Source organism: Seriola lalandi, unplaced genomic scaffold (genome assembly GCF_002814215.2).
Source record: "Seriola lalandi dorsalis isolate HSWRI2012SDOR001 ecotype SW California unplaced genomic scaffold, Sedor1 jcf7180002054794, whole genome shotgun sequence".
Lineage (NCBI taxonomy): Eukaryota > Metazoa > Chordata > Actinopteri > Carangiformes > Carangidae > Seriola > Seriola lalandi.
Window position 1 is genome coordinate 230,121 of NW_019525347.1, and position 22,198 is coordinate 252,318.

The 22,198-nt window shown below is 40.9% G+C and overlaps 4 protein-coding genes across 10 annotated transcripts in view; 3 read left to right on the plus strand and 1 right to left on the minus strand.

The window, feature by feature from the left end:
* Nucleotides 1-800, plus strand: part of ints11 (integrator complex subunit 11) — an 8,937-nt gene extending 8,137 nt beyond the window's left edge. The window contains exon 17 of the mRNA XM_087179136.1: nucleotides 685-800. Coding sequence (XP_087035262.1) covers nucleotides 685-750 — 66 coding nt within the window. The 3' untranslated portion in view covers nucleotides 751-800. The remainder of the gene's footprint in view (nucleotides 1-684) is intronic.
* A 231-nt stretch (nucleotides 801-1,031) lies between these two features.
* On the minus strand, nucleotides 1,032-2,847 carry LOC111669376 (lysophosphatidic acid receptor 6). The gene is made up of 2 exons (XM_023425658.2): nucleotides 2,733-2,847; nucleotides 1,032-2,212 (listed from the first exon to the last, which is right to left on the minus strand). The coding sequence occupies exon 2, from the start codon at nucleotides 2,111-2,113 to the stop codon at nucleotides 1,145-1,147; it is 969 nt and encodes a 322-aa protein (XP_023281426.1). The 5' UTR covers nucleotides 2,114-2,212; nucleotides 2,733-2,847; the 3' UTR covers nucleotides 1,032-1,144.
* A 593-nt stretch (nucleotides 2,848-3,440) lies between these two features.
* Nucleotides 3,441-12,476, plus strand: LOC111669355 (PHD and RING finger domain-containing protein 1-like). Of its 4 annotated transcripts, none has more exons than XM_023425619.1 (9): nucleotides 3,441-4,003; nucleotides 4,487-4,570; nucleotides 4,666-4,793; nucleotides 5,049-5,140; nucleotides 5,295-5,494; nucleotides 7,731-7,827; nucleotides 7,921-8,009; nucleotides 9,930-10,026; nucleotides 10,131-12,476. In XM_023425619.1, exons 1-7 carry the CDS (start codon nucleotides 3,869-3,871, stop codon nucleotides 7,950-7,952), a joined length of 768 nt encoding a protein of 255 aa, XP_023281387.1. In that variant the 5' UTR covers nucleotides 3,441-3,868; the 3' UTR covers nucleotides 7,953-8,009; nucleotides 9,930-10,026; nucleotides 10,131-12,476. The 4 variants fall into 4 exon arrangements, with proteins under 4 accessions (XP_023281387.1, XP_023281389.1, XP_023281388.1 ...); XM_023425621.1 differs by having other exon boundaries at nucleotides 9,971-10,026; XM_023425620.1 differs by having other exon boundaries at nucleotides 9,974-10,026.
* A 4,065-nt stretch (nucleotides 12,477-16,541) lies between these two features.
* The window catches only part of acap3a (ArfGAP with coiled-coil, ankyrin repeat and PH domains 3a), a 72,530-nt gene continuing 66,873 nt past the window's right edge, over nucleotides 16,542-22,198 (plus strand). For all 4 annotated transcript variants that reach the window (XM_023425635.2, XM_023425636.2, XM_023425637.2 and 1 more), the window contains exon 1: nucleotides 16,542-16,728. In XM_023425635.2, coding sequence (XP_023281403.1) covers nucleotides 16,682-16,728 — 47 coding nt within the window. In that variant the 5' untranslated portion in view covers nucleotides 16,542-16,681. The remainder of the gene's footprint in view (nucleotides 16,729-22,198) is intronic.

The following is a 22,198-nucleotide window of genomic DNA, read 5'->3' on the forward strand; positions in this document are numbered from 1 at the left end:
ATAATTAGTATTTCCTGTTCTGTTGTTAGTCACATCACGAGTGCTGTTGTTGGGTCTGACCACACCATCAGTTAAACTGTTTGTTGCGCCGAGTCTGTACCGAGTAGAGTTCTGATTGGCTCCAAGAAGTGAAAACACTGCTGTGGGTGGATAGTGTGCGAGAGTAGGGTCTATGAAAGTGAGAATACGAAAGGTGGGGGAAACCTGCCTGTAGAGCTCCGTCACTGTGTAATGGAAGGAGGCAGTTTTTTGTGGCCTTGTTTGTTCCATGCAAAGAATAAAGGGCAAGAAAAAAAGAATACGATGTTTAAATCTGTGTCTTTGTCGTATCTGTTTTAACTAAAGTTCCCCCAAAAGGGTCTTATAGATTTTTATTGCCCCTGAACATAAACCCAAAATTACACATATACCCCAGTTTTTGTTGGGGAGATTGCCTAAAAACATAGAATCTGTTGCGTAATCAATGTTTGGCAATATGATCAGGTTCTCGATAAGACCTTAAGTAACCATTTTAATGTTTGTTTTTAGTTTTCCCCTTGTGAAATACCAGAGAGATTTATATCACCGACATGTGCAGTGCATGACGAGGGTTTATATTAACGTGTTAAAGTGAATATATGCGTCTGTGTCTTTTCCTACAGTGCTTCTAATCGTTGACTTTTATGTTCTGGTTTTCTTCATCAGGACGAAGACCTGGGGAGTTTCCTTTCCACTCTGCTGAAAAAGGGCCTTCCCTCTGGACTGTGCTGAAAATATCTTTTTGTCCCGACACAATAAACATTTGAAGGGAACTCACACTCCTGGATTTCTGGAGGCTACAAACTCCTTCCTGGTGCGGGGAGTTTCACATTCTTTACAGCAAACATCTACATCATCAAAGCTGATTTTGCTCCCTTTTCCTGTTGGGATTGTGATCCTTAAATGTGTACCTCCTACGAACTTACCCAGGATCCTGCCCTGATTGGTAGACTCTTTCATACTGTCATTTATAGACTAAACTACACAAGGTAAAGAAAAATAACATACCCGTATTCTGATTTGTCCCTTTATTTTGACATATAATGACAGTTTTAATAAACGTTTTTATAGAAAAGTCTAATTTTTGCAGTTTTTCGGTTACATATACAGTGACAAAGAGGTTAACTTAGATGGTTGCAATGGTATAAACACCTCTACTCCTCCTGATTTGTCCACTCAGCCATGTGCTCTTTAAGCCCTTCCAACTGCAGTGGCTGGTGGTGACGAAGTAAAGCAAAGGGTCCAGGCATGTGTTCAGGATGACGAGGGCCATGGTGACCCGTCTGGCGTGGTAGATGGCGTCAGAGGCGGAGCAGCTCTTGATGATTTCCATGCGTCGAAGGAGGTGCAGCAGGTACACCAGGTGGTTGGGCAGGAAGCAGAGCAGCATGATACCCAGGATGGTGTAAATGACCCTCACGGCTCTTTGGGCTGTTTTAGTCTTTATCATGGAAATGCGCCTCGCAGCCAGTGGGTAACACACCAGGATGATCATAGAGGGCAGCAGGGAGCCGAAGATCAGGCACAGCACGCTGTACGCCCCCAAACGCGTGGCCCACTCCTGCTTGGCGAAGTTCTCAAAACAGCTGTGGCTTCCAGATCCGTCTCCATCGGTCTCCAGAGGGCCCATGAGGACGAACACCACCATAGCCACTCCAGCGACACACCAGAGCGCCGCGCTCACGACCAGAGAGCACCAGCAGCTCTGCAGCCTCAGGTAGCTGTGTGGGCGCACAGTGGCCGCGTAGCGATCCACGCAGATACAAGTCATGAAACAGATGTTCATGTAGATGTTGGCGAAGAACAGAATCCCTGTGATGCGGCAGGCGACGTCTCCGAACACCCAGTTGTTTCCGTTGATGTGGTAGTGGATCTTGAAGGGTAGAGTGCAGAGGATGACGATATCTGTCAGAGCCAGGTTGCTGATGTACACGCTGAAGGCTGTACGAGGTGTGATCTTGAAGGCGAAGATGAAGAGGGCAATCAGATTTCCAGGCAGACCTACAACTAAAGCCAGGCTGTAGACCGCTGGGAAAAAGTAGTACTGGTAATCTACAGATGGGTTGCTGCAGTTGACATTTGTCACGTTCATCATGGCAGATTGAGGTTTCTTTTTTTTTTTAATTGTGAATGTAGTCAAATAAAAGCGTAGGTTGAATCTCACACACGCTGCTGCATCGCACGTCCCCTGTAACTGTAACAACACAAACATGTTTCCACTCACTTTTTTCCACTTTCACTGTTTCACAACCTTGAAAACTTAATCTCTTACTCATCTGGTAAATAACATTTTCCAAAAGTCATTCTTTGATTCTGATTTCTAACATTAGTTCTGCTCTAGAAATTGATTCCATTAATTCTATTTTGTTTTTAAAAATAAGGGGAATAACCAGGGTGGAGATTTATTAATTTTTTTTTTACATTTTCACTTTACTTACTGTACTCAGAGATTATCTAAAAAGAGTGAAGTGAAACAAGGCAGAGAAACACAGATCACAAATAAAGCCAGCAAAATACACTTCATCCACTGTCGTTCTAGTGACATTGAATTATTATCTCATTGCTAGGTTTTTCCACACAAAGATTTGAGTCCTGTGCACTGAAAGTTATTCACTGTTTTTTTCCACCACATTTTAAAGGGATTAAACACTTTCTGAAATAATAGATTATTTACAAATTACAAGAGTAATGTGACAAAAAAAAAAATCACTTACTGAGTTGCTTAGGGAATCGATCTCCAATGCAGAAACCTACAATGTTGGTTGAAAACACTAGAAAGAATTGATGCACTCTCTGTGAAGCTGCTCTGAGACAGTGAGCTTATACCATGTGACTTCTTAATTTCCTGTCAGACTACTGTAGGTGTAGAGTTAAGAGCAGGAAACTAGAGCATGACGCAAAACTATGCGCATAGTTTTACCACCCACCACAATATATGAATGATTTAAATTGTATTGTTTTATGTTGACAGGTGATTTTATTATTTTGTCCTCCCAGGCTAAATAACTCTCTAATGCAACACAGTTCAACAGCACTACAAAGTGCAGCCTCCACAATGATCATACAGTTGAATTATCACCTCCTCAACATAGTTTCAACAAAAATTGAACTTTTATAAGCTTAATGAGGAAGGCTTCATTGCAGGACTGTTGAAAAAAATAATAATGATGCAGATCTTCAAGGAAATACAAATAAAACCCTCCCACATGGAAATCAGTGTCATCAAAAGCAGATCTATCTCATTTAAATTAAACAATATAAATCAAAATACCACAATTTCCATTTTATTAATGGCATTTTTAGCATGGTTTAGACACAAATACATAAATAAACAAATAAATATTATAATCTTGGCGGAGCTTGCCGTTTTGACGCTTTTATTCTGAAGGAATTAGACCGGAAGTTTTTTCACGTAGCGCGGAAACACGTAGTGGACTGAAGAGTGATAGCAGTTTCTTGTTTCAGCTAACATGCGAGTTGTAAATTCTGTAATGTAATATATGTTTAAACAATAGATAGTTAGAAGCCAGAGAGAAATTATTAGCATTATATGACTGTACTGACTCATTTTCAAGGGCGAATAGGCTTCATCATATTGTTAGCTAGCGGCTAACTAGATACCTAGCTGCTGTTGTTGTTGTTGTTGTTGTTGTTGTTGTTGTTGTTGTTAAAACTCATAGGAAACCTAAACTTTATGTTAGATATAGCTTATTAAAAGTGTTTTTATGCCACCGTTAATGGTGTCAAAACGAAAACTTATATTTGGTACATTTTGTCATCATTGTTAAAAATGTGATGCTAAAGGTGTTTTAAGAAACAGACACGTGGTTGTTTTACACTCTCACACAATATGGAAAAGTCCACAGCGTTAAACACAGCAGACAAATGTTCCATCTGCCTCAGTCACTTTGAACAGCAAACTGTGGCCTCTCTGCAGAACTGCCAGCATGTCTTTTGCCTTGAATGTATTCTGCAGTGGTCCCAGGTAAACGCACACCTCACCTGTCACACCTGTTTATAATGTTTTCACTAGATTGATATTTTTTCTTCACTACACATTTCATCTGTTGAACGCTTTTTCAAATGATTGGATGAGTCGTTCAACTTTAAAATGTCAGGGAACAGTGAAAAATGTTCAACTGAATTTCAAGCAGTTCCTATGGGACTGCTTACATGATTTACCATTTATCAGAATATTTGGGCATTAATGGATTAGGTTAATCATGTCAGTTGTACAGCAGATCAGTCAGTAGTGAAGATAATCATTAGTTTTATTTATTTGGTTTATTTATAAGGGACAAGTACGGAAAAACATTGACAGAAGTGTCTGGTTTACATGTAAAAAACAAATAAAATGGAACAAATCACCTAGAAATTTGCAGCCTTTGTCTAAAATAAGCTGCATGACCATCAAGGGAAAATATTTAGTTGAAACTGAAACATTTTGCTGCTCTGTCCTAAACCTCAGACAGCCAACACTTGCCCGGTGGATCGAATCAGTTTTGCCTTCATCCACCAGAGACAGTGTCCTGGAGGCGCCATTCAAAAGAAGGTGATTATTTGCGGCGTGTGAAGGAACCTTTTCTGAAAAGTGTTTGGACATATATGAAAACTATGCTGGTAACTGAACTGTTTGCGCTGCTGCAGATCGAAGTGAGGACACAGAAAAAAGATGCTAACGATGAAGAGGAGGCGAACAATGCGGTTATCTGTGAGGAGTGTGGACGGAGCGACCGCAGGCACCGGCTGCTCATGTGCACACACTGTGATTCAGGGTACGGCGGTACAGTACCAACGCACTCATCATGTAGTGTAGATTTGTCTCAGCAGCTTTTCTATTGTCATGATTCAACCCTCAGATGCTTATACTCTTTATTTTCTGTCATAGCAGAAGCGTAAGTCATACTTTAACCACTTGTACACTTTTCCACTCATGTTTTGTAACAGACGGAGAAACCTGGACTTGATGCCATGTTATCTACATTTGTTGGTGTTAAATTTAATCACAGAACATGTATGTATGTTTACAGGTATCATATGGACTGCTTGACACCATCATTAAACACAGGCCCTGAAGGTGACTGGATTTGTCCTGAGTGTGCAGCCAGTCCTCATCATACAGGTAAAGTTGTGTCTTTATAGATATTTTGTTGATTATTGAAGTGAAAAAAGTAAATATAAAATCATGCATATTTTACATTACATCACAGGAATAAATAATGATTGATTATTGCAAGATATTTTATTTTTATTTTTGCAAAATTGTCCCTGTACAGAGGAGTCCGTGGTGGAGGAGGAGATCAGCGATGGAGAACTAACAGACCTCTTAGCCGAAGTTGATGAAACTGCATCTACCAGCAGTCGCCTTCGGCCCTCGACCATCAATCGTCCCAGGCGCTCAGCTGAAGGACGACGCAGCGCAAGGGTCCGGAGCAGAACCAGCAGCAATCCTACTCCTCGCCCGCAAACCTCTTTGGTCAGTTTAATATTTCGCAGAGTTTCATGTTTGTTTACTAGACAGCATGAGGTAAAAATGCAGAGGTCCCCTACATTTGAAGTGAGCAGCTCAGTTTGGCTTTACAGTGTTTGTACATACACATTATTGGAGTCAGTAGTACAGCAAAATAAAGTAAACCTTTAAGTTAGGGCTCAACAATATGACAAAAACATCACAATATTTTAACATTATTGCCATTATGATGGTATTTGACAATATATTGCATCCTCTTACCCCGGTTCGTTCCTGTCATGTAGTATCATTACATTCGAGTCACAGAGCTAAACATCTTTTTTCTTTTCCAAAAAATATATTTACCAGGGGATCTTTGAAGAAACCCAGAAAGTTTATTAAATTTAACAACACTGACCGTTGTTCTGAAGATATTTCCAGTGTCCTCAAAGATGCATTTAATCATCTGGATGAAAAAATATTCCCTTTGCTGCAAAATCTTTATTTTTTAACCTGTTTCTCAAGTTGTGCCTTTGTTTCCTACCCAGGTAGCCAGGCATTATAAACTAAAGTGTTTATTTTTTGTCACACATAAACTGTAAAGATGATTTTAAATCATCCAGATGGTTGTAGGAGTCTTTGAGTATTCTGGAAATACCTTCAGAACAGCAGTAAGAACTATTAACTACGACTTTCTGGGCTTTTCAAAGATCAAGGTATTTATTCTTCAGGAAAACAGATGCTTTGCTCTGCGACATGAATGTAATATTTGTATGCTGTAATATAAGTAAAACAAACATATTAACATTACTCATTTAAGTAGCCTGGAGTCTGCCACTAACTTGTTCTAGTAAGTGCCGCAAAGGAAAATTCTTCAAGCAATCATCGGGGGGAGAGAGAGAGAGAGAGAGAGTCTCGTCTGAGGTTTCAGTTCATTTTATAGTGTGTGCAAGACAAACCTATCACAGTGCTGTGGCACTTTACCACGCTTCCTGCTCTGCAGAACGCCTTTTCAGAAACATGCACAGTTAGTTGTGGTGCAGGAAAAAAAACTCTCCATGAGTCAGTCAACCCTCTGCAGATCGGTTCTCAGCATCTTTGGTTGCATGTGAGTGAGGCAGGATAACTGCTGGTGTTTGTGGTTACATGCTGTGCGGGTAACTGCTGCTGCCACTGCTGGTGTAAATGTTAGGTCATTGTGATTTCTCTTATACTGTACCTGGCCTAGAATCAGGGGTGAAGGGGTCACAAAGCACTCAGTGTGTTGTTGTGATTGCCCTTGAGAGGCTTATATCACTGTGTTCAGAGCTCTAAGTATTCTTTGTAAGCTTGAGGTGCCTAATACTCTTCACCCGACGAGGTATCGGTGAACCTGGGTATTTTGTAGACGTGGCTTTTTTTTACTCACTCAGGAAAATCTCTGTGTAGCAGGTGTGTGTTTTTCCTCTCCACCAAAGATTTGAACTGTTGTTTTCCATTTCTGCAGCGGAGCCTGCACACGTTGATGTTTCATTGATGGGCTTGCAGTCAGTCAGATTATATTCCACTTTATTCTTTTTCCATGCAAACTAAAAGTCACAGGTTTTTTTTTTTTTCCAGATGACAACTGCACAGTCAAACCAGGGGTTTTGAACATTTCTTTTTGCAAAATGTGAAATAAAAAAATGAGGGATGCGTCGACATGCTGGATCAGTAGCAGGGCTGATAGTGGCCTTCTTAAGCAGCTCAAGTATTGGTCAGTTACAGAGCTGATCTACACGAAATACAGATCAGTTGCAGAACCACGTTAATCTCTGACCTCCTAATTAAACAATAAGAGATCTGAGCTCAGTAAAAGTGCTGATACTATACAGAATCCAGTTGTATAATAAAAGAAAAACTGCTACAATAAGAACTGGGATAAGGCAGTTTACAGTTCATTAAAATAATGACTAGCATTTATATCACACATCACAAATGAAAACTTGCACCTAATTGTCTGTAACCTGTATCTCTGAAACGAGGGGAGGATGTCAAAAAAAAGAGAGTATGTTCAGAAATTTTTTAGATGGATTTAGTTTTTGTTCTGTCTCATGAAACATGATGTTTGTGTCATTCTATACACGTAATTTCCATTATGATGTCAATTTGTCTGTGAGCTTTAACTATGTACTATATACAAAGACAAAATTAATTGATGACGGTACAAAAATGCTTCAACTTCAACAACGCTTGTGTTTAGTGCCATGATTTATCATGACTGTGTTTTCTTCTTGTTCTTCAGCATGTACCTAAATACCTCTTGAAAGCGTCAAGGCCTCCAGTCACAACAGCTGAAGCAACTGCGCTTCATCACAGTGAAACCAGCAGCGCTTCAGCTGGTAAATTATCTGACTCTCACTTCACTTCACAGTAGCTTCAAAAGTCTGTACATTCTTTCATATTCAACACGATCTGTTTTGCGTGTTTCACAGAGTTAGATGCACCGAAAAGAAAAAGGGTTTGACTTGAGCTGCTGACACCAACAAGCAGAGAGGATGCTGCAAGACGGTCATCACTGCTGGTACGTCTTAGTCAGAAATGACCACAGGGTGGCAGCATTGTGTTAGTAGTTAGGAACAAGCATAAACCTCATGTGAAGGAACCTGAACCTGCAGGTACTTTTTTCTGTCCTGTGCAAAAAAAAATCCAATACTAATACCAAATTTCATAGTAATCCATCTAACAGTGGAACCACACATGCCAACCTCATGGGGTAATTAGAGGCATGTCTGTACAAAATCTTGTGACAAACCATCCAGTAGATGTGGAGAATATTTGACCTGCTTGGTGTCGCTGGAATGAAAGTGATTAGGATTCATCCTCTGGGCACCATGATAGTACAACAATTCATGGCAAATAGTTGTTGAGATATTTTAGTCTGGACCAAAGAAAGTGAACGATTATGTATCTTATGCCTTAATCTAACATACCTGGTGTGGGTAGACATTACAGGTAGGTGGACTCTGGCCAAGGTAAGTATGCAAGGCAACTGAGGTGTCAGACAAATCAAAGACTCAAACTTCAAACAGGAAGCAGCTCCTCTGATCGTCTGCAGGATCCCCTCATCCCGCCTCTCTCAGGAGCGCCGGGCCATCGCCTAGCAACACCAGCCTCAGTGATTTTCTCAGGATGTCGTGCAAGCTGAAACACAAGAGGAGGCTGTCTCAGTCACACACACACACTCAGATCTGCTGTTTCTCATAGTCTAATGTTGAATCCATCCTCTGATGTCCAAAAGCATTGTACTCTATGTTGAAACAGAAAACGACTTAATTTGAACTCATGAAGTCATTCCACCAAGATATTGCTAAATTGATGTAACTGAGACCATGACGTGTGCTCAGACATCAGCGTACTCCTGCGCAGTGATTCCTCACGTTATAGTAAGTTATTACAGCTCATATGTATAAAGTCTCTGTTGATTTGTGTGTGTGTGTGTGTGTGTGTGTGCGCAGTTATCCTAGTGTGTGTGTTATGATTCAGTGGGTGGGGAAGTAACAAGCCTGCAGCTCATCTTGCCCTACTTTTCCCACCAAAACAACGTGCACAGAAAAACAAATGTTCACCTTCATTGGCCAGACATGTTTGCTAAGCAGAAGTGTTGAATTGAACAAAATGTCCTGGTTGAGACACTGTGAGGAGTGTAAACCCAAGTGTACACAACAGAGCACTCTGTTTCTTGTTTGTTGGTTTATTCTTACTTAGGCAATCACCTTAGGAACAGAAAGCAGTTACTTGCATTATTCATAATCCCCACTTTCTACTTTCTACACTTTGTTTTCTTTATTAGCAGTTTTCCATTTAAAAGCCATTTTCAGTATTGAATAAACCTAATGTGTGATTGGCTACCTACCATTATATTACAACGTCTGAGCAGAGATTCACGGTGCTCAGAGGATGAATCCAATTAACTTCCTTTGACTTTTTCTCTTGAACGTCTTGCGTTGACATTTTGTGGTTTTGAGTGAAAAATCTCAACACATGGGATGGTTTACCAGGACATTTGGTACAAACATTCACGGCTCATTTGTGGATGAACTACTATCACTTTGGTGATCTCTTGACTTTACATCTAGCGTCATCATCAGGTCCAAATTTCAGTTTGCCAAATAAAAAAAACTAACTGATGACATTCCCCTCATCCTCAGTTGTACATTGTGTTCAGTGCTAATTTATCATATGTTAGCATGCTAACACGCTATACTAAAATATGATGAACATGATAAACATCTGCAAAACATCAGCATGTTAGCATTGTCATTCTGAGCATATTAGCATGCTGACATTAGCATCTAGGTCAAAAGCAAAAAAGTTGATTTTCCCAAAACGTCAAACTGTCTTAAAGGGATTTTGTTTGTTGTTGTTGCTAAACAGGCTAGATTTGGATGAACAGGCTACATTCTTTTGTTGATTGAGCATTTGTCAAATTGTTTTTCTGAAGAATGAGCTACTTCGCTGCTGTAATGATATATTCACTGTCAGCAGTCAGTGACTGCAACCCTGCATGACCCGGGTCCCCGTCGTCCTCATATCTTGTGGTGAGGATTTAGATTGCTTTTGGTTATCTGAATATTTGATACTAGTCTTGCTGACACAGTGAAAGAGGCTTCCTGAAAACTACTTTCCTTTGTTTCTGTTCCAGCTGTTCCAGCTCTGACCCCGGACTCACCCTCTCCAGTCTTTATGGGATCCTGTCACTGTCTTCCTCACAGGAATCACTGACAGGAACAGCAGCCTTTTGAAGAGCCCTCCAGTGGATAAGGAGCTGGGCCTGCAGAGCTGAAGGGCTTTGGTGCCTGTAAAGCCTGTGACTCCTTAAGCAATTAGGCTTACCCTAACACGATTAACACACAATGGAGCCAAGGTCAAAACTTCTAATGACTGGCTGCTCCGGAGAAGGTCTGTTTATCAGTGCAGTATGTTCCTAAAGACTGACATGCTAAATGACAATGAGGTGACAGTGATGTGACTCTAGGGTATCTTCCATTCATGAATACAATCTGTTGTATAAAAATTCTGCCACGCATGTAAAGGTAAAGTGTATTGTCTTCACCTAAGGGAGAGTTAGATTAGTATATCAATATCACTCTGTATGTCTGTATTCTGAGAATGAAGCTATAGCTTGGAGGAGGAAGACTGAAAAGAGAAGAAAAAACTCCACACCTACAGTATGAGTTTCACTGATTAATATGTCCCATATCTCATTTATTTAATCTGTACAAACATTATATTGTCCAGCACATAACTCCTCCTGAAGCAACTATTTGTCGTGTTTAAATTTTAGTTTGTAGTACGTGGATTTGTTTTTACCCATGTAGGAACTGTGTCTCTAGAGATGGCGTTGTCAGTTTCTCTGTCCTGGTGATACTGTATCTTTTCCTTTAGTGCTGCCATGAGTTTGACATCTGTTGGATGGATTAACGTAATTAGGTGCACATATTTGGTCATTTTGAACTTTTTGTTTTATTACTTTTTGTTTTTGTTGTTGTTGCTGTTGGACTCGTCTTGTTCACCCCCAGAGCCAACACAACCCTTTCCACCTGCTTGCAGTCTTTATGCTAAGCTAAGCTACCTATCTCCTGGCTCCAGTTTCATATTGTACAGACAGGGAAAGTGGCATCAGTCTTCTGCTGACAGTCAAATTAAAATTGTAAAAATCCCCCGAAGTTATTTTTGCTGCAGCAGCAGTGATGCAGAGGAGCTGATGCTGGGAGGCCTCCGACACCCGGGAGCAATGCTAAGAGCTGCAGGGGCAGAGAAGCACGAGCTAATGTGCCTTGGCAGAGCTGCTAAATAAGTCAGCAGTGATGTTAGCATGATTGCAAACAGCTTCTGGTAATGTGTGTTTCAAACTCAGAGAGGTCACGGTGTCAGGGGTCTTCGGATGTGACCCAGTATGCTGAATGAGAATATTATTTATTAAAATAAGTATCATCATCAGAACATGCAATATAGTGATTCCCTGCCTCTTTGGCTTGTGACCCCTTAAGATTAAGCAGTCTACTTGTGATCCCATCATCACTGGTTGCATGAATCTACCAGCTTCAACCTGAACCTTTTTTTATTTGAATATGTTTTCACCAGTCACATGAAAAAAGCAAAAATTAGAGGAAGGTCTGAAAAGTTATTCTCATTTGGTGCAGCAGAAATATCTTTTCTGCTTTCCCCATCCGGTCAGTCATCTTTTGAGCCTTTACTTTTCTCTTGTGGCCCTTTGTCAGGGTGTAGACCAGAGGTAGGAACCACTACTTAACTTAGATATGGCAACTCTAATTTCCAAACAATTAGTGAAGAATTGATGTCAAACGTTGCACATTATAGAAGAAAACCCATTAAATCCTGTTGCACTTCACTTGGTACACATCACTACAGCGGTGTGTGTGAACCTGGTGTGAACATTTGATAGAAGAAAACAAAATGAAAACTTGATATTACGAAGTGACAGAGCCCTGCAGACATCTCTATTCAACATAAATGACAGAGATTAGAATTGAAAAGAAATTGTTTGAGATCTCGAGAAATACTCTCCTTTGTTCTCTTGCCTTGAGCTAAATGAGAAGATTGATGCCACTGTCTTGTTGGTTTGGTAATATGAAGCAGCTGATGAACTTAGCTTGGCATAAACACTGAGAAGAGCTCTGGCTTTGCAAATTGTTGATTTTACACTTAGTGTTTTTGTGTGGTTTAAATATTGAAATATACATGCTTCCCTAAATGTTGAACTATTCCTTAACTAATTTAATTTGAACCTTTCTCTTAAGCTGGATAGAGAAATCTGCAGACAATATCGCACATATACTACAATACAATGATCGTGCCAGTATGTCTCTATACTTTCAGCCACCTTTTAAGAACACATACATTACCACCAGTGTGAGCACAGCAAGTCCTATTGGAAGATAAAAATGAATTTAGAATAGAGTTGGGAATAAATTTTTGACTAAGTCAGTGCTGAGAAGACGTATGCATAATAAACAACATTCATCCAGCATGTGTACATGCCTCGTTGGTAGTGGCTTGTAGAGCATTGCACCTGCGGTCAAAAGGGATAACATTACAAGCTGTGTGCTCAGCAGAGCGACTCGCAGCTCTCTCTGGCAGACCAAAGCGGGGGGGGGGGGGGGGGGGGCAAAAGTAGGTCATCCTCCCAGAGACCCACACATCTCTCCCAGTGATTCCATGCTGCAGTTGTGCTTGTGTCTGCCATGAGAGGGGCGCTGATGGGAGAAAAAATGGGAGTCGACAACTCCCTTCCCTATGTGTGTTGCTACACTGAGGCAGGGAAGCGTCATCCCTGCTCCTGCTGGATGTCACAGTGTTGGAAACAAAGGCAGCAGGAAATGGATCCTGAACAATCCATTAGCATCGTATGACACCTAATCTGACCCAAAACCTCACTGACTATCCCAAATCTTAAATTAATAATTTTGGGAAATACATTTATTTCCTTTCATGCCAGGAGTTACATTGATACCACTCTTCTCATATCTGTCTAATAATGCTACAGCCAGCAGCAGGTTAGCTTAGCTTAGCACAAAAGGTGTAAACAGGAGGAAAACAGCTGGTTGTAAGAACATTAGCAGTTGTTCTCTGTCTGTCTGTTCTTTGAACTAAATGCTAACATCAGTCCGCCAACATGTTCAAAAATGACAATGCTAACATGCTGATGTTTAGTGGGTGTAATATTTAAAATGTTCACCATCTTAGTTTATGGTTTTAGCATGCTAACATTTGCCAACTGGCATAAACCAAAGTATTGGACAAATGCTGGAGGAAAAGTTAAAGGATCAGCAAAGTTAGTACCGGTCATGCTAAACAAGGACAGTTCTAATTTTAAGATATTTCACATAAAAAATGTCAGTCTCGTGGCAGAGGAAGAGGAAAAGTATGTGAGTTCAGCAAAGACATTAGGATCTCTAGAGCCAGGCTGCTAGCATGTCTAAAGCTGATTTAAAACCAGATGAGACTGATTCACTTTCGGAGTCACTTTTAATACGCTCAACACGCTATATCGGATTTGTATAATCTCTGCAATTACTTACCTTCAGAGGTTCGGGTTTGTTACTGTAGGACAGAGCCTGGTTTGCTGTTTCCCTGTTTCTAGTTGTTGTGCTATAGTATGCTAACTGGCATATTAAAAAAATGACTGTACTTCTGCTGACAGTCAAAGACAACCTTTAAAGTGGCAGACATTAAAAAACTGTGGTCAAGAAGGCAGGCTCAACCAATCAAGCAGACTTTACAAAACTGATAATACGCCAACAGATCAGAGATTCAACGATCATGTGCAGCTGCTGATGTAATACAATCCACAACTGCGTAGGTTATACAGTTTATGTATACATATTATACGGTATAGCTTTCTCATAAGTTTCTCCAGCAGTCGACACTTTTAATTCAGCCGACTGCTGACTCAACAGCTTTGAAAAGAAGCACTCAGTGCTTTGATCTCAGATTAGTAAAAGGAACTGGGAATGAGGCAAAGAGGGAGAGGGAAATGAAGGATGATGGGGGGAGTCAAAAGACTGGGAAATTGAAGTTTTATTCCACAAAGCAGAGGAGGATATTTATGCAAGAAGCAAACACGACACCACTGTGTTGGTGGGGTACAGACTTCTTCCATATCTGGTGATGGTCCTGCATGGTTTTATAGGTTAAGGTGGAATTGATTTTTGACCGCCAGCCGAATTAGAATAAGACTATATTCAATAATAATATTTATCTGATGTTCAGGGAAGGAAAACAGATGGAATACTAGAGGGTCACTGAGAGAGCGCAGAACTATGCCAAGGCTAATGTCAAACAATGTAAACCAGACCTCATAGAAATAAAAAATTGAAATTCATAGTAAATGATGAAGCCATGCTCGCAGCCCTGTGAGGCTCTGCTTAGACATACCATGTGTAATGCAATGAAAGTGCACTATAGGGTCATCCTAAACTTTTCCAGATATTTTACTCAAAACCAAAAATGTCAAAGTCATGAAGATGAAAAGTAACGAGCTCAGCAAAGTCACCGGGGACCATGAATGTCCGAATGTCCAATCCATCAAGTAAAATGTTGAGATTTTTCACTAGATAAGTTAAAATGTTGCTGGTGGCAGTAGATGATAAATCAGGGCTGGACATGTTATTGTGATTCATCTTCTGGGTACCTTGAATGTCTCCCTGAAATTTCATGGCAATTCATTCGATAGATATGTAAATACTGGACCAACCCACCAGCTGACACTGCCTTCCCATGAGCCAGTATCTTTCCTCCAAAGATTTCAGTGAATGACGGTGGCATTTAGTCAAGACACCTCTCTGCTGAGAGTCGATGAGATCATCTCCATTCATGGCCTGAGCTCCAGCCTTTTTAAAGCCCGGATAGGAAGGAACAATGACGCTCTATGAAAACCTGCAGTGAAATCCCAAGCAGGCGCTCTTTCTCCAAGCTTTCCTATTTCCTGTGAATTAATAATAGCCCTGCTGGGGAAACTGATGCACTCAGGATACCCTCATTTAACAACTGCATGGTAAAGCAGTATGATATAGAAACCCTACAATGTGTCAAGCTGTCTTTTAAATGTTTGGGAATCAAGGAATTAGTTTCAGTGACTCAAGCTTTTACATTAAATAGATGTCGCAGCTTGCACAGCAGTAAAACACGATGATCTGACATGACACACATACCACACTGTATCAAAGGTGTGAAAAGATGAGTGGTTTGAATGTGACTTTAGGGAGCACCAAGAACCATTAGCAGTAACTGAAGCTATTGTGGTTGGTTGCTTATTCATAGCTTGAGTTAACACAGCAGAGAGTATATAAATACCTTCATCACACATCTCTTAATTAATAAACCCCATGGTCATCGCTGGATTAACCCCCAAGGGGGCCCCTTTGTTGGACCATACCCCCCCCCTTGCTCTATACTATTTGATACTGAGAAGAGTTTGAAATTGCAAAATTACATGTGTATTGAGCTGAGGAACTAAAATTAATATTTTGTCCACACACACGGAGATGCTTCCAGATGCTTTGGATGTGGATGATCGAGTGTTTGTTTCCTTCTCTGAGACGTGTGAATGATGTGCTTGGTATTGCCTCTTGTATGTTTGTGTAGTCTTGTCCTCTTTCCAGGTCTTCATGGTGGAGAGGAGGTTATGTGGCTCAGGTCCTATCTGTGGGCCGCACCTGGAAGTTATTGTTCTATGTCCTCCCAGATATATTCCTCAGGAATGATACGATAATGTTGTCATCCTGACTGTCCACACTGTAAATCTACTGTATCAGTCTATTCTGTGCACACAGCATCTATTGCATGTCTGTCCATCCTGAAAGAGGGATCCCCCTCTCTTCCTCTTACTGAGGTTTCTTCCGCCTTTTCCTTTTAATTTTTTTTTTTATTTGTGGGGGCAGTTTGTCCTTGTCTGATTCAAGGGTCTAAGGATAGAGGGTTTCACAGTGCTGTACAGATTGTTAAGCCCCTTGAGGCAAATTTGTGATTTGTATCGGGCTGTAGAAATAAAATTTGACTTGGCCTTTTAGGATGAAAAGATACTCCCAAAATAATGAATTTTTTATATAGCTTAATTCATGCAATGAATGCAGCTCAAAGTGGCTTCCACAATAAACAAAAAAAAACAAAAGATAAAAAACAATCATTTAAAAGATAGGAAAATTGAAAAAAAATATGAAAGGACACAAAATACTAGGTTTAGAAAACTACAATCAGGGCGTTTAACAGCTTGAAAAGGGTTATGGTAATGGGAGTTTTGGTGATGGGAGTTTTGGTAATGAGAGTTTTGGTAATGGGAGTTATGGTAATGGCAGTTATGGTAATGGGAGTTATGGTAATGGGAGTTTTGGTAATGGTAGTCATCGCAATAGCGGTTGCAGAAAAGCACAGTTTCCCAGTAAAGCAACTGAACAGTAGCGTAATTTAGATGATAAGTGTTACAGGCTGGAAGTAGTGCAGTCGAATGTGTTGAGCTCAAAACTCCGACCGTAAGAGGAGCACGTGAATGCAACACGAGGTCCAGTACTGAGTGAAGCGGCACGAGATCCTCAGAGGAGGACTGGCTGAGTGAGGGAGCAGAAGACCGAGGGAGGATCGCAGTGTCGGATACTAACATCTCTACTTTAATCTGCACAGGAGATGAAATCCACGTTTTAAGCGCGCGAAAAAACTTTACTCCAGCCCGACAAAATGACGGTGGATTTTGAAGACTGCATTAAAGATTCACCCCGGTTTAGGTAAGAACATGAAACTCACTATCACACTTTTTTCTTTCTTTCTCTCGTCTCTGGTGAACGCCACAGTTCTCATGCAGCCTGCTGTTTGCTGGTTGATTCACTCATTACGGAATCCAGTCAGTGGCTGTAAAAGGTGTGTGCGTGCGTGTGTGCGCGCGCGCCTATGTGTGTGTCCTCTCTGCATGCTTTGACTAAATTGCGACACGTTGCACTGAAATCTCAGCGCGATTAATACCTCGATCCGATAAATGGTGGATTACAATTACAGTTCGGAGCATCTGTCAGATGTGTAGGCGTTTTCACAGACTCCAGGTCAGTAATGTCCTACAGTAGTCATGACGATGATGATGGTGATGATGGTGATGATGATGATGGTGATGATGGTGATGCAGCCGTTTGAGTTGTCACATGGACTCACTCACTGACTGGGAGCAGAAATCAAAGTCATAGCTGTTCTGCGTTGATTTCCACCCCCATGCTGCCACACTTTGTTTGTTTGTTTGTTTGTTTGTTTGTTTGTTTATTTATCAATCAGCATCCATTTGAGAACCACGTGTTGTTCAGGACATCCCTGACTGTTGCACCTACAGTGCTGGAAAGTAACTAAAGTATATTCACTTAATTTACTGTAGCTTCCTTCAGTTCAGATTTGAGGTACTTGAACATCACCACTGTTTACCTCTACTCCACTACATCCCTGCACTACAATTAAACAGGTTTAGATCATTTACTAATTAAGAAATCAACACAAGAAGAGCTGAAATGATTAGTCAGTTAATCCCAAGTAAATTGATTGCCAGAAAATGAATTGGCAGCTATTCTGATAGTTCAACTTTCGTGCAAAAAAAAAGCCAAATATTTCATTGTTACTGCTTCTCAGAGGTGAAGATTTGCTGCTTTTCATTTTGATAATAATTCCAATGGTTGTACAGAAAAGTATTGTGAATGTGAACATGTCATTCCTCACTGTTTTACAGTCAAGTCAGGAGTTTAATCCAATATGAAAATAATACTTGCAGCCTCCAACTGAAGTCGTTAAGAATTTGCTCCAGCTCAACTGACAAGAACGGTAAGATGCTGCATGAGTAATGATTTGATATTTAATACTATAACACTCACATCGGCCATGTGCTTTTACTTTTCATACTTTTACTTCAGTAATATTCTCCATGCTGAACTTTTTCATGTACTGGAGTATATTTACAGTGTAGTAAATAAAAAGTCCTAATGCAGAAGAAATAAAGGTAAAATTCCTCATAACATTTAGACTTCCACAATAGATGAGCTGCTGTCCAAAGGATGCAGTTTAAAGCAGGGCTGCAACTAATGATTATTCTCAGTATCAATTAATCATGTGGTTTACAACATGTCAGAGAAAACGTGGAAAAGTCCTCTCACATTTTCCTAAAGCCCGAGGTGATGTTTTCAGATGTCTTGTATTGTCTGACTCTATCCGCTTCACTTTCACAGAAGACTGAGAAAAGCAGCACATCAGCTTCATTTAGAAGCTAGAACCAGTGAATGTTTGGGATTTTTGCCTAGAAAAATAATGACTTATGTGATTGATCAATAATCAAAATAGTTGCTGATTAATACTCCGTCCGTTGTCTAATGCTGAATGGATCGATTGTTTCAGCTTCAGTTCAAACGGTGTCACTAATGATTGGATCAGAGGAAACTGAAGGTTTCCACTCAGTCTGTGCCAAAGCCTCTGACCGCCGTGCACCAAAGGTTACATAAATAAAGCAGGAATTTTCTACACCCACATCTAAACCTGGTCCTCTGCTCCCAAACAGCCAAGAGCCTCTCCGGCTGCGAGGGGAGTCTGAGCCAAGGTCCTTTCAGGGTCCTCGCACAAAAACACGTGGATATGAAATTACTTTAAATGTTAATAGATTGTATTTCAGTCTTATTTCTTATATTTTTTTACAGTGTATTTCTGTGTATTAGATGGTGAAATAATAATGATGATCATTTTTCAGAAGCTCGAACTTCTCCTTTAATAATATTTTGAGTGATTATCACTGTGGATTTGTACATTTTTATAGGCACATGTCATTTTTCTCTGTAGTTTGGTTTCCTGGCAGCTTTGTACTTTGTTGAACTGACAGAATGAGAGGTCAGACTTGTAGCTGAGTTTGCGCTGAAGGAAAGGACACCGTGCATGTGCAAAAGGTGCTGAACACAGACAAAGTATTATTATATGACATTGTTACCGTTGAAACTGATGCACCAGTGTGTTAGCAGCATCTGTAGCCGGTGGAGTTGGTAGTTTAGTTCGGTGGTTCCCAGTTTAGGGGCCGGGCCCCTTCAAAGGGTCACAAGATAAACCTGAGGGGTCATGAGAAGATTAAGGGCTTTGCTCAAGGGCACCGCAGAGCTGTTGGTGAGGGTTGGATAAGTTATAGGTTATTTTATTCTGATAGCAAAGTGGGAAATAGACGGGGAGGAGAGGGGATGACACGGAGCAAAGACCCGAACCGTTGGCCGCTGCTGCCAGGACCGAGCCCGTGTGGTACACGCTCGGCCAGGTGAGCCACCGAGGCGCTGCCAGTTCTGCTCTTTCAGTTTTCACCACTCAGATCCTGCTCGTCCGGCCTTTCGGTCACAACTTTTTGCTCCTCTAACCTTCCACCGTTTTCTTTAATATTTGCTGTTTTTGTGAAATATTGGGCCTCTAATTCTAAGAGGAAATAAGTCTTTGGTGGATCTGCTAACAACTCATAGACACCTGAGACGTGACGAGTTGCTTCAGCTACAAACTGCTTTCTTGCAACGCATCAGCCCAAAAAACCAAAAAGGTCGTGAACCACTGGTTTCATGTTTAACAGCGCACTCAACACAACATTTCTCAAGCTTTGGTAACTTCTGTTCGCAGCTGTTAAGTAAATGTAGCGGATTACAAAGTATTATAAAATGGAAATACTCAAGTAGAGTACCTAAGTGAATATTCTTGGTTCCTCTCCGACACTGCACTTGTGTGCTCCCGGAGATAAAAATCTCCGCTCCCAAATCAAAGACTTCCAGACTTGGCAGCAGCACCTTAATGACTGCCATCTGGAGCCGGAGAAAAAGGCACATCTCAGGAAGCGCTGAGTGAAGGGTATTTGCACTAACCACCCCTTTTCCTCGTTTCATATGCTAAGCAGCGCAGCGAGACAAGCTGCATGCTAAAGAGTCACCTACCTCATTATTTACAGCTCTGAGATGCCTCATTGTTTCATGTTTTTTCTCACATGGGTGAATGAGAATATCTCCTCTATCTGGCTGGAGCTGTGACTGTGCAGCCGCATGAACTGTGCTGGAGAAAGATGTTCCTGTTTGCTCAAGTTATGAGTCTTTTATCTGCTGCCCCGCCATGTTTCAGTGACTATAAGACGCAGTGAAAGAGACGTGTTCTTGTTGCCACTGAAGCCTGTAACGGTGTTTTCAGAGAAGATTCGAGCGGCTCCTTTGTGGAGCTAAAAGCAGAACTACAGTATGAGGTGTTATGTAACAACCCTGGAGGTGGATGACTGGAAGGAAGCAGCAGGCCCGGAATACAGGAAAATCAAGGCTTTTCACTGTGAGCGTTGGCATGACACACCGCTTCCCACACATGTAAAATCATGCAGGAAATCAGTTCTGCGCAATTACCTCTGACATATCCCAGGATCCTCTGTTTATTAGCTCGAGCTTTGGCCTTTTAATGATCGATCACTCAGTTCGCTGTCAAAGACGGGGAGCAAAACGGCAGACGCTGAAGTTCTTCTCTCCCTCCCAAAGCTGCTGTTTAAGCACTTCCCAACGACATGACAAATAACCAGATCCCTCCAGCAAACTGTTTGTTTAGTCTCTATGGATACTCCGACTCGGACAGATGTCAAGATTGCAACCAGTGATGCTCTCCACATCTGTTCTGAGAAAAAGGTCTGTAAGGGAAACAAGGCCACAGGAACTTTGGTGTTTGTGTTTGCTCCGGCACAACACTGGCAACACGCGACGTTTGAGCTGTTTTCTCCCCACGGACGCGTTAATTTGAGCTCACACTCACATACTGTTGGAGGATAATATATGAAGGCTTTTGGCAACCAGTGACATCTATGGTAGTTAATACAAAATGTATCATGGCTGCAACAAACGATCATTTTCATCAGTGATTAATGTACCTGTCATTTCAGCGATCAAGTGGTTGGTGAATAAAATGCCGCTCGTCATTCTCCTGAGTCCATGACGACCTTTTATAACGTCGTGTTTAGCCTGACCAACAGTCCAAAACCCCCAAATATTCAGTTTACCGTGATAGAAAAGTAAGAAAATGAAAACAAAATCATTTGAGGAGGGAGCCGCAGTCTTTAGTCGATCGTCAGAAAATTTATCGACAACTGTTTTCATAATCATTTTACTAGTTTTCTTAAGCAAAACTCCCAAAAATCCTTGTTCTTGCTGAAGTTTTTCTGTGTTGTACATAAAAGTAAATGTAATATTTTTGGATTTTGGACTGGACTGACATTTGAAGATGTCTGAAGATGATATAAAAGACATTTTCCACGACTTTCTCTCGATATTTTTCACTACTTTTGGGACAAAGTGATGAATCAGTTAATCAGGAAAACAACCTGCAGATTAATGGATAATGCAAATAACAATTTAGTTGCAGCCCTTTTTTTGGAAATCAGTCAACCCTGTCTCCTAAAAATTACACTTATATACAACTAATCTGCAACAGCAAACATCTTTTGGAAGCAACATAACTGCGACTTGATTATGTTTTGGGTTTCTGTGTTTGTTTTCTGGCAGAATATCTGATCTCACAGTACAATATCCACTTGTAGTGACTACAGCGTTATTATTATTTTTATTAGATTTTTTTTAAAGCGTTTTCATGGTTATGTTTAGAGTCTCACCAAAGTGCTTTTGTTGTCTGAACCTAAACCACAGACAGGACTGTGGATGTGAACCCTGGTCTCTGGGGCCACAACCACCTCCAGGAGACTTGCTGACACTAATAAATGTAGCAGGTCATACATAAAAAAAACAAAACAAAACAAGTTCAATCTGAACACTGTCCAGGCAGCGATTACATCTGTCATCAAAATGTAATTTAGAAAACAGTTTAGTAGTGTATGAATGTAATTTTGGGTTGAACCAGTGAAAAGGAATAACTTTATAAACACTGTATTGGTCAAGCCACAGTCTGACTTTTATTTCTCAGCCCCTTGGTTTTGTTTTACACTATTAAATGCTGTAAACTTGCAGGAAGCGCTATGAATGGCTCTAGTATGAAGGCTGAGCTTGAGAGGATATTTCTTTAATGGCCTTTTTGCCATGTGGCGGGATTTACAGTGTCCGTCCCGACGGTCCTATCCCGTGTCCTAACAGTCCTCCAGCAGAATATGACTATTGTCCAGAGAGCGTCTTGCTTCCGCTGAGAGACAGACTCTTTTCTCTGCGTTTCAATGGTCCAGGGTGGGGAGACAGCCCCCCCCCC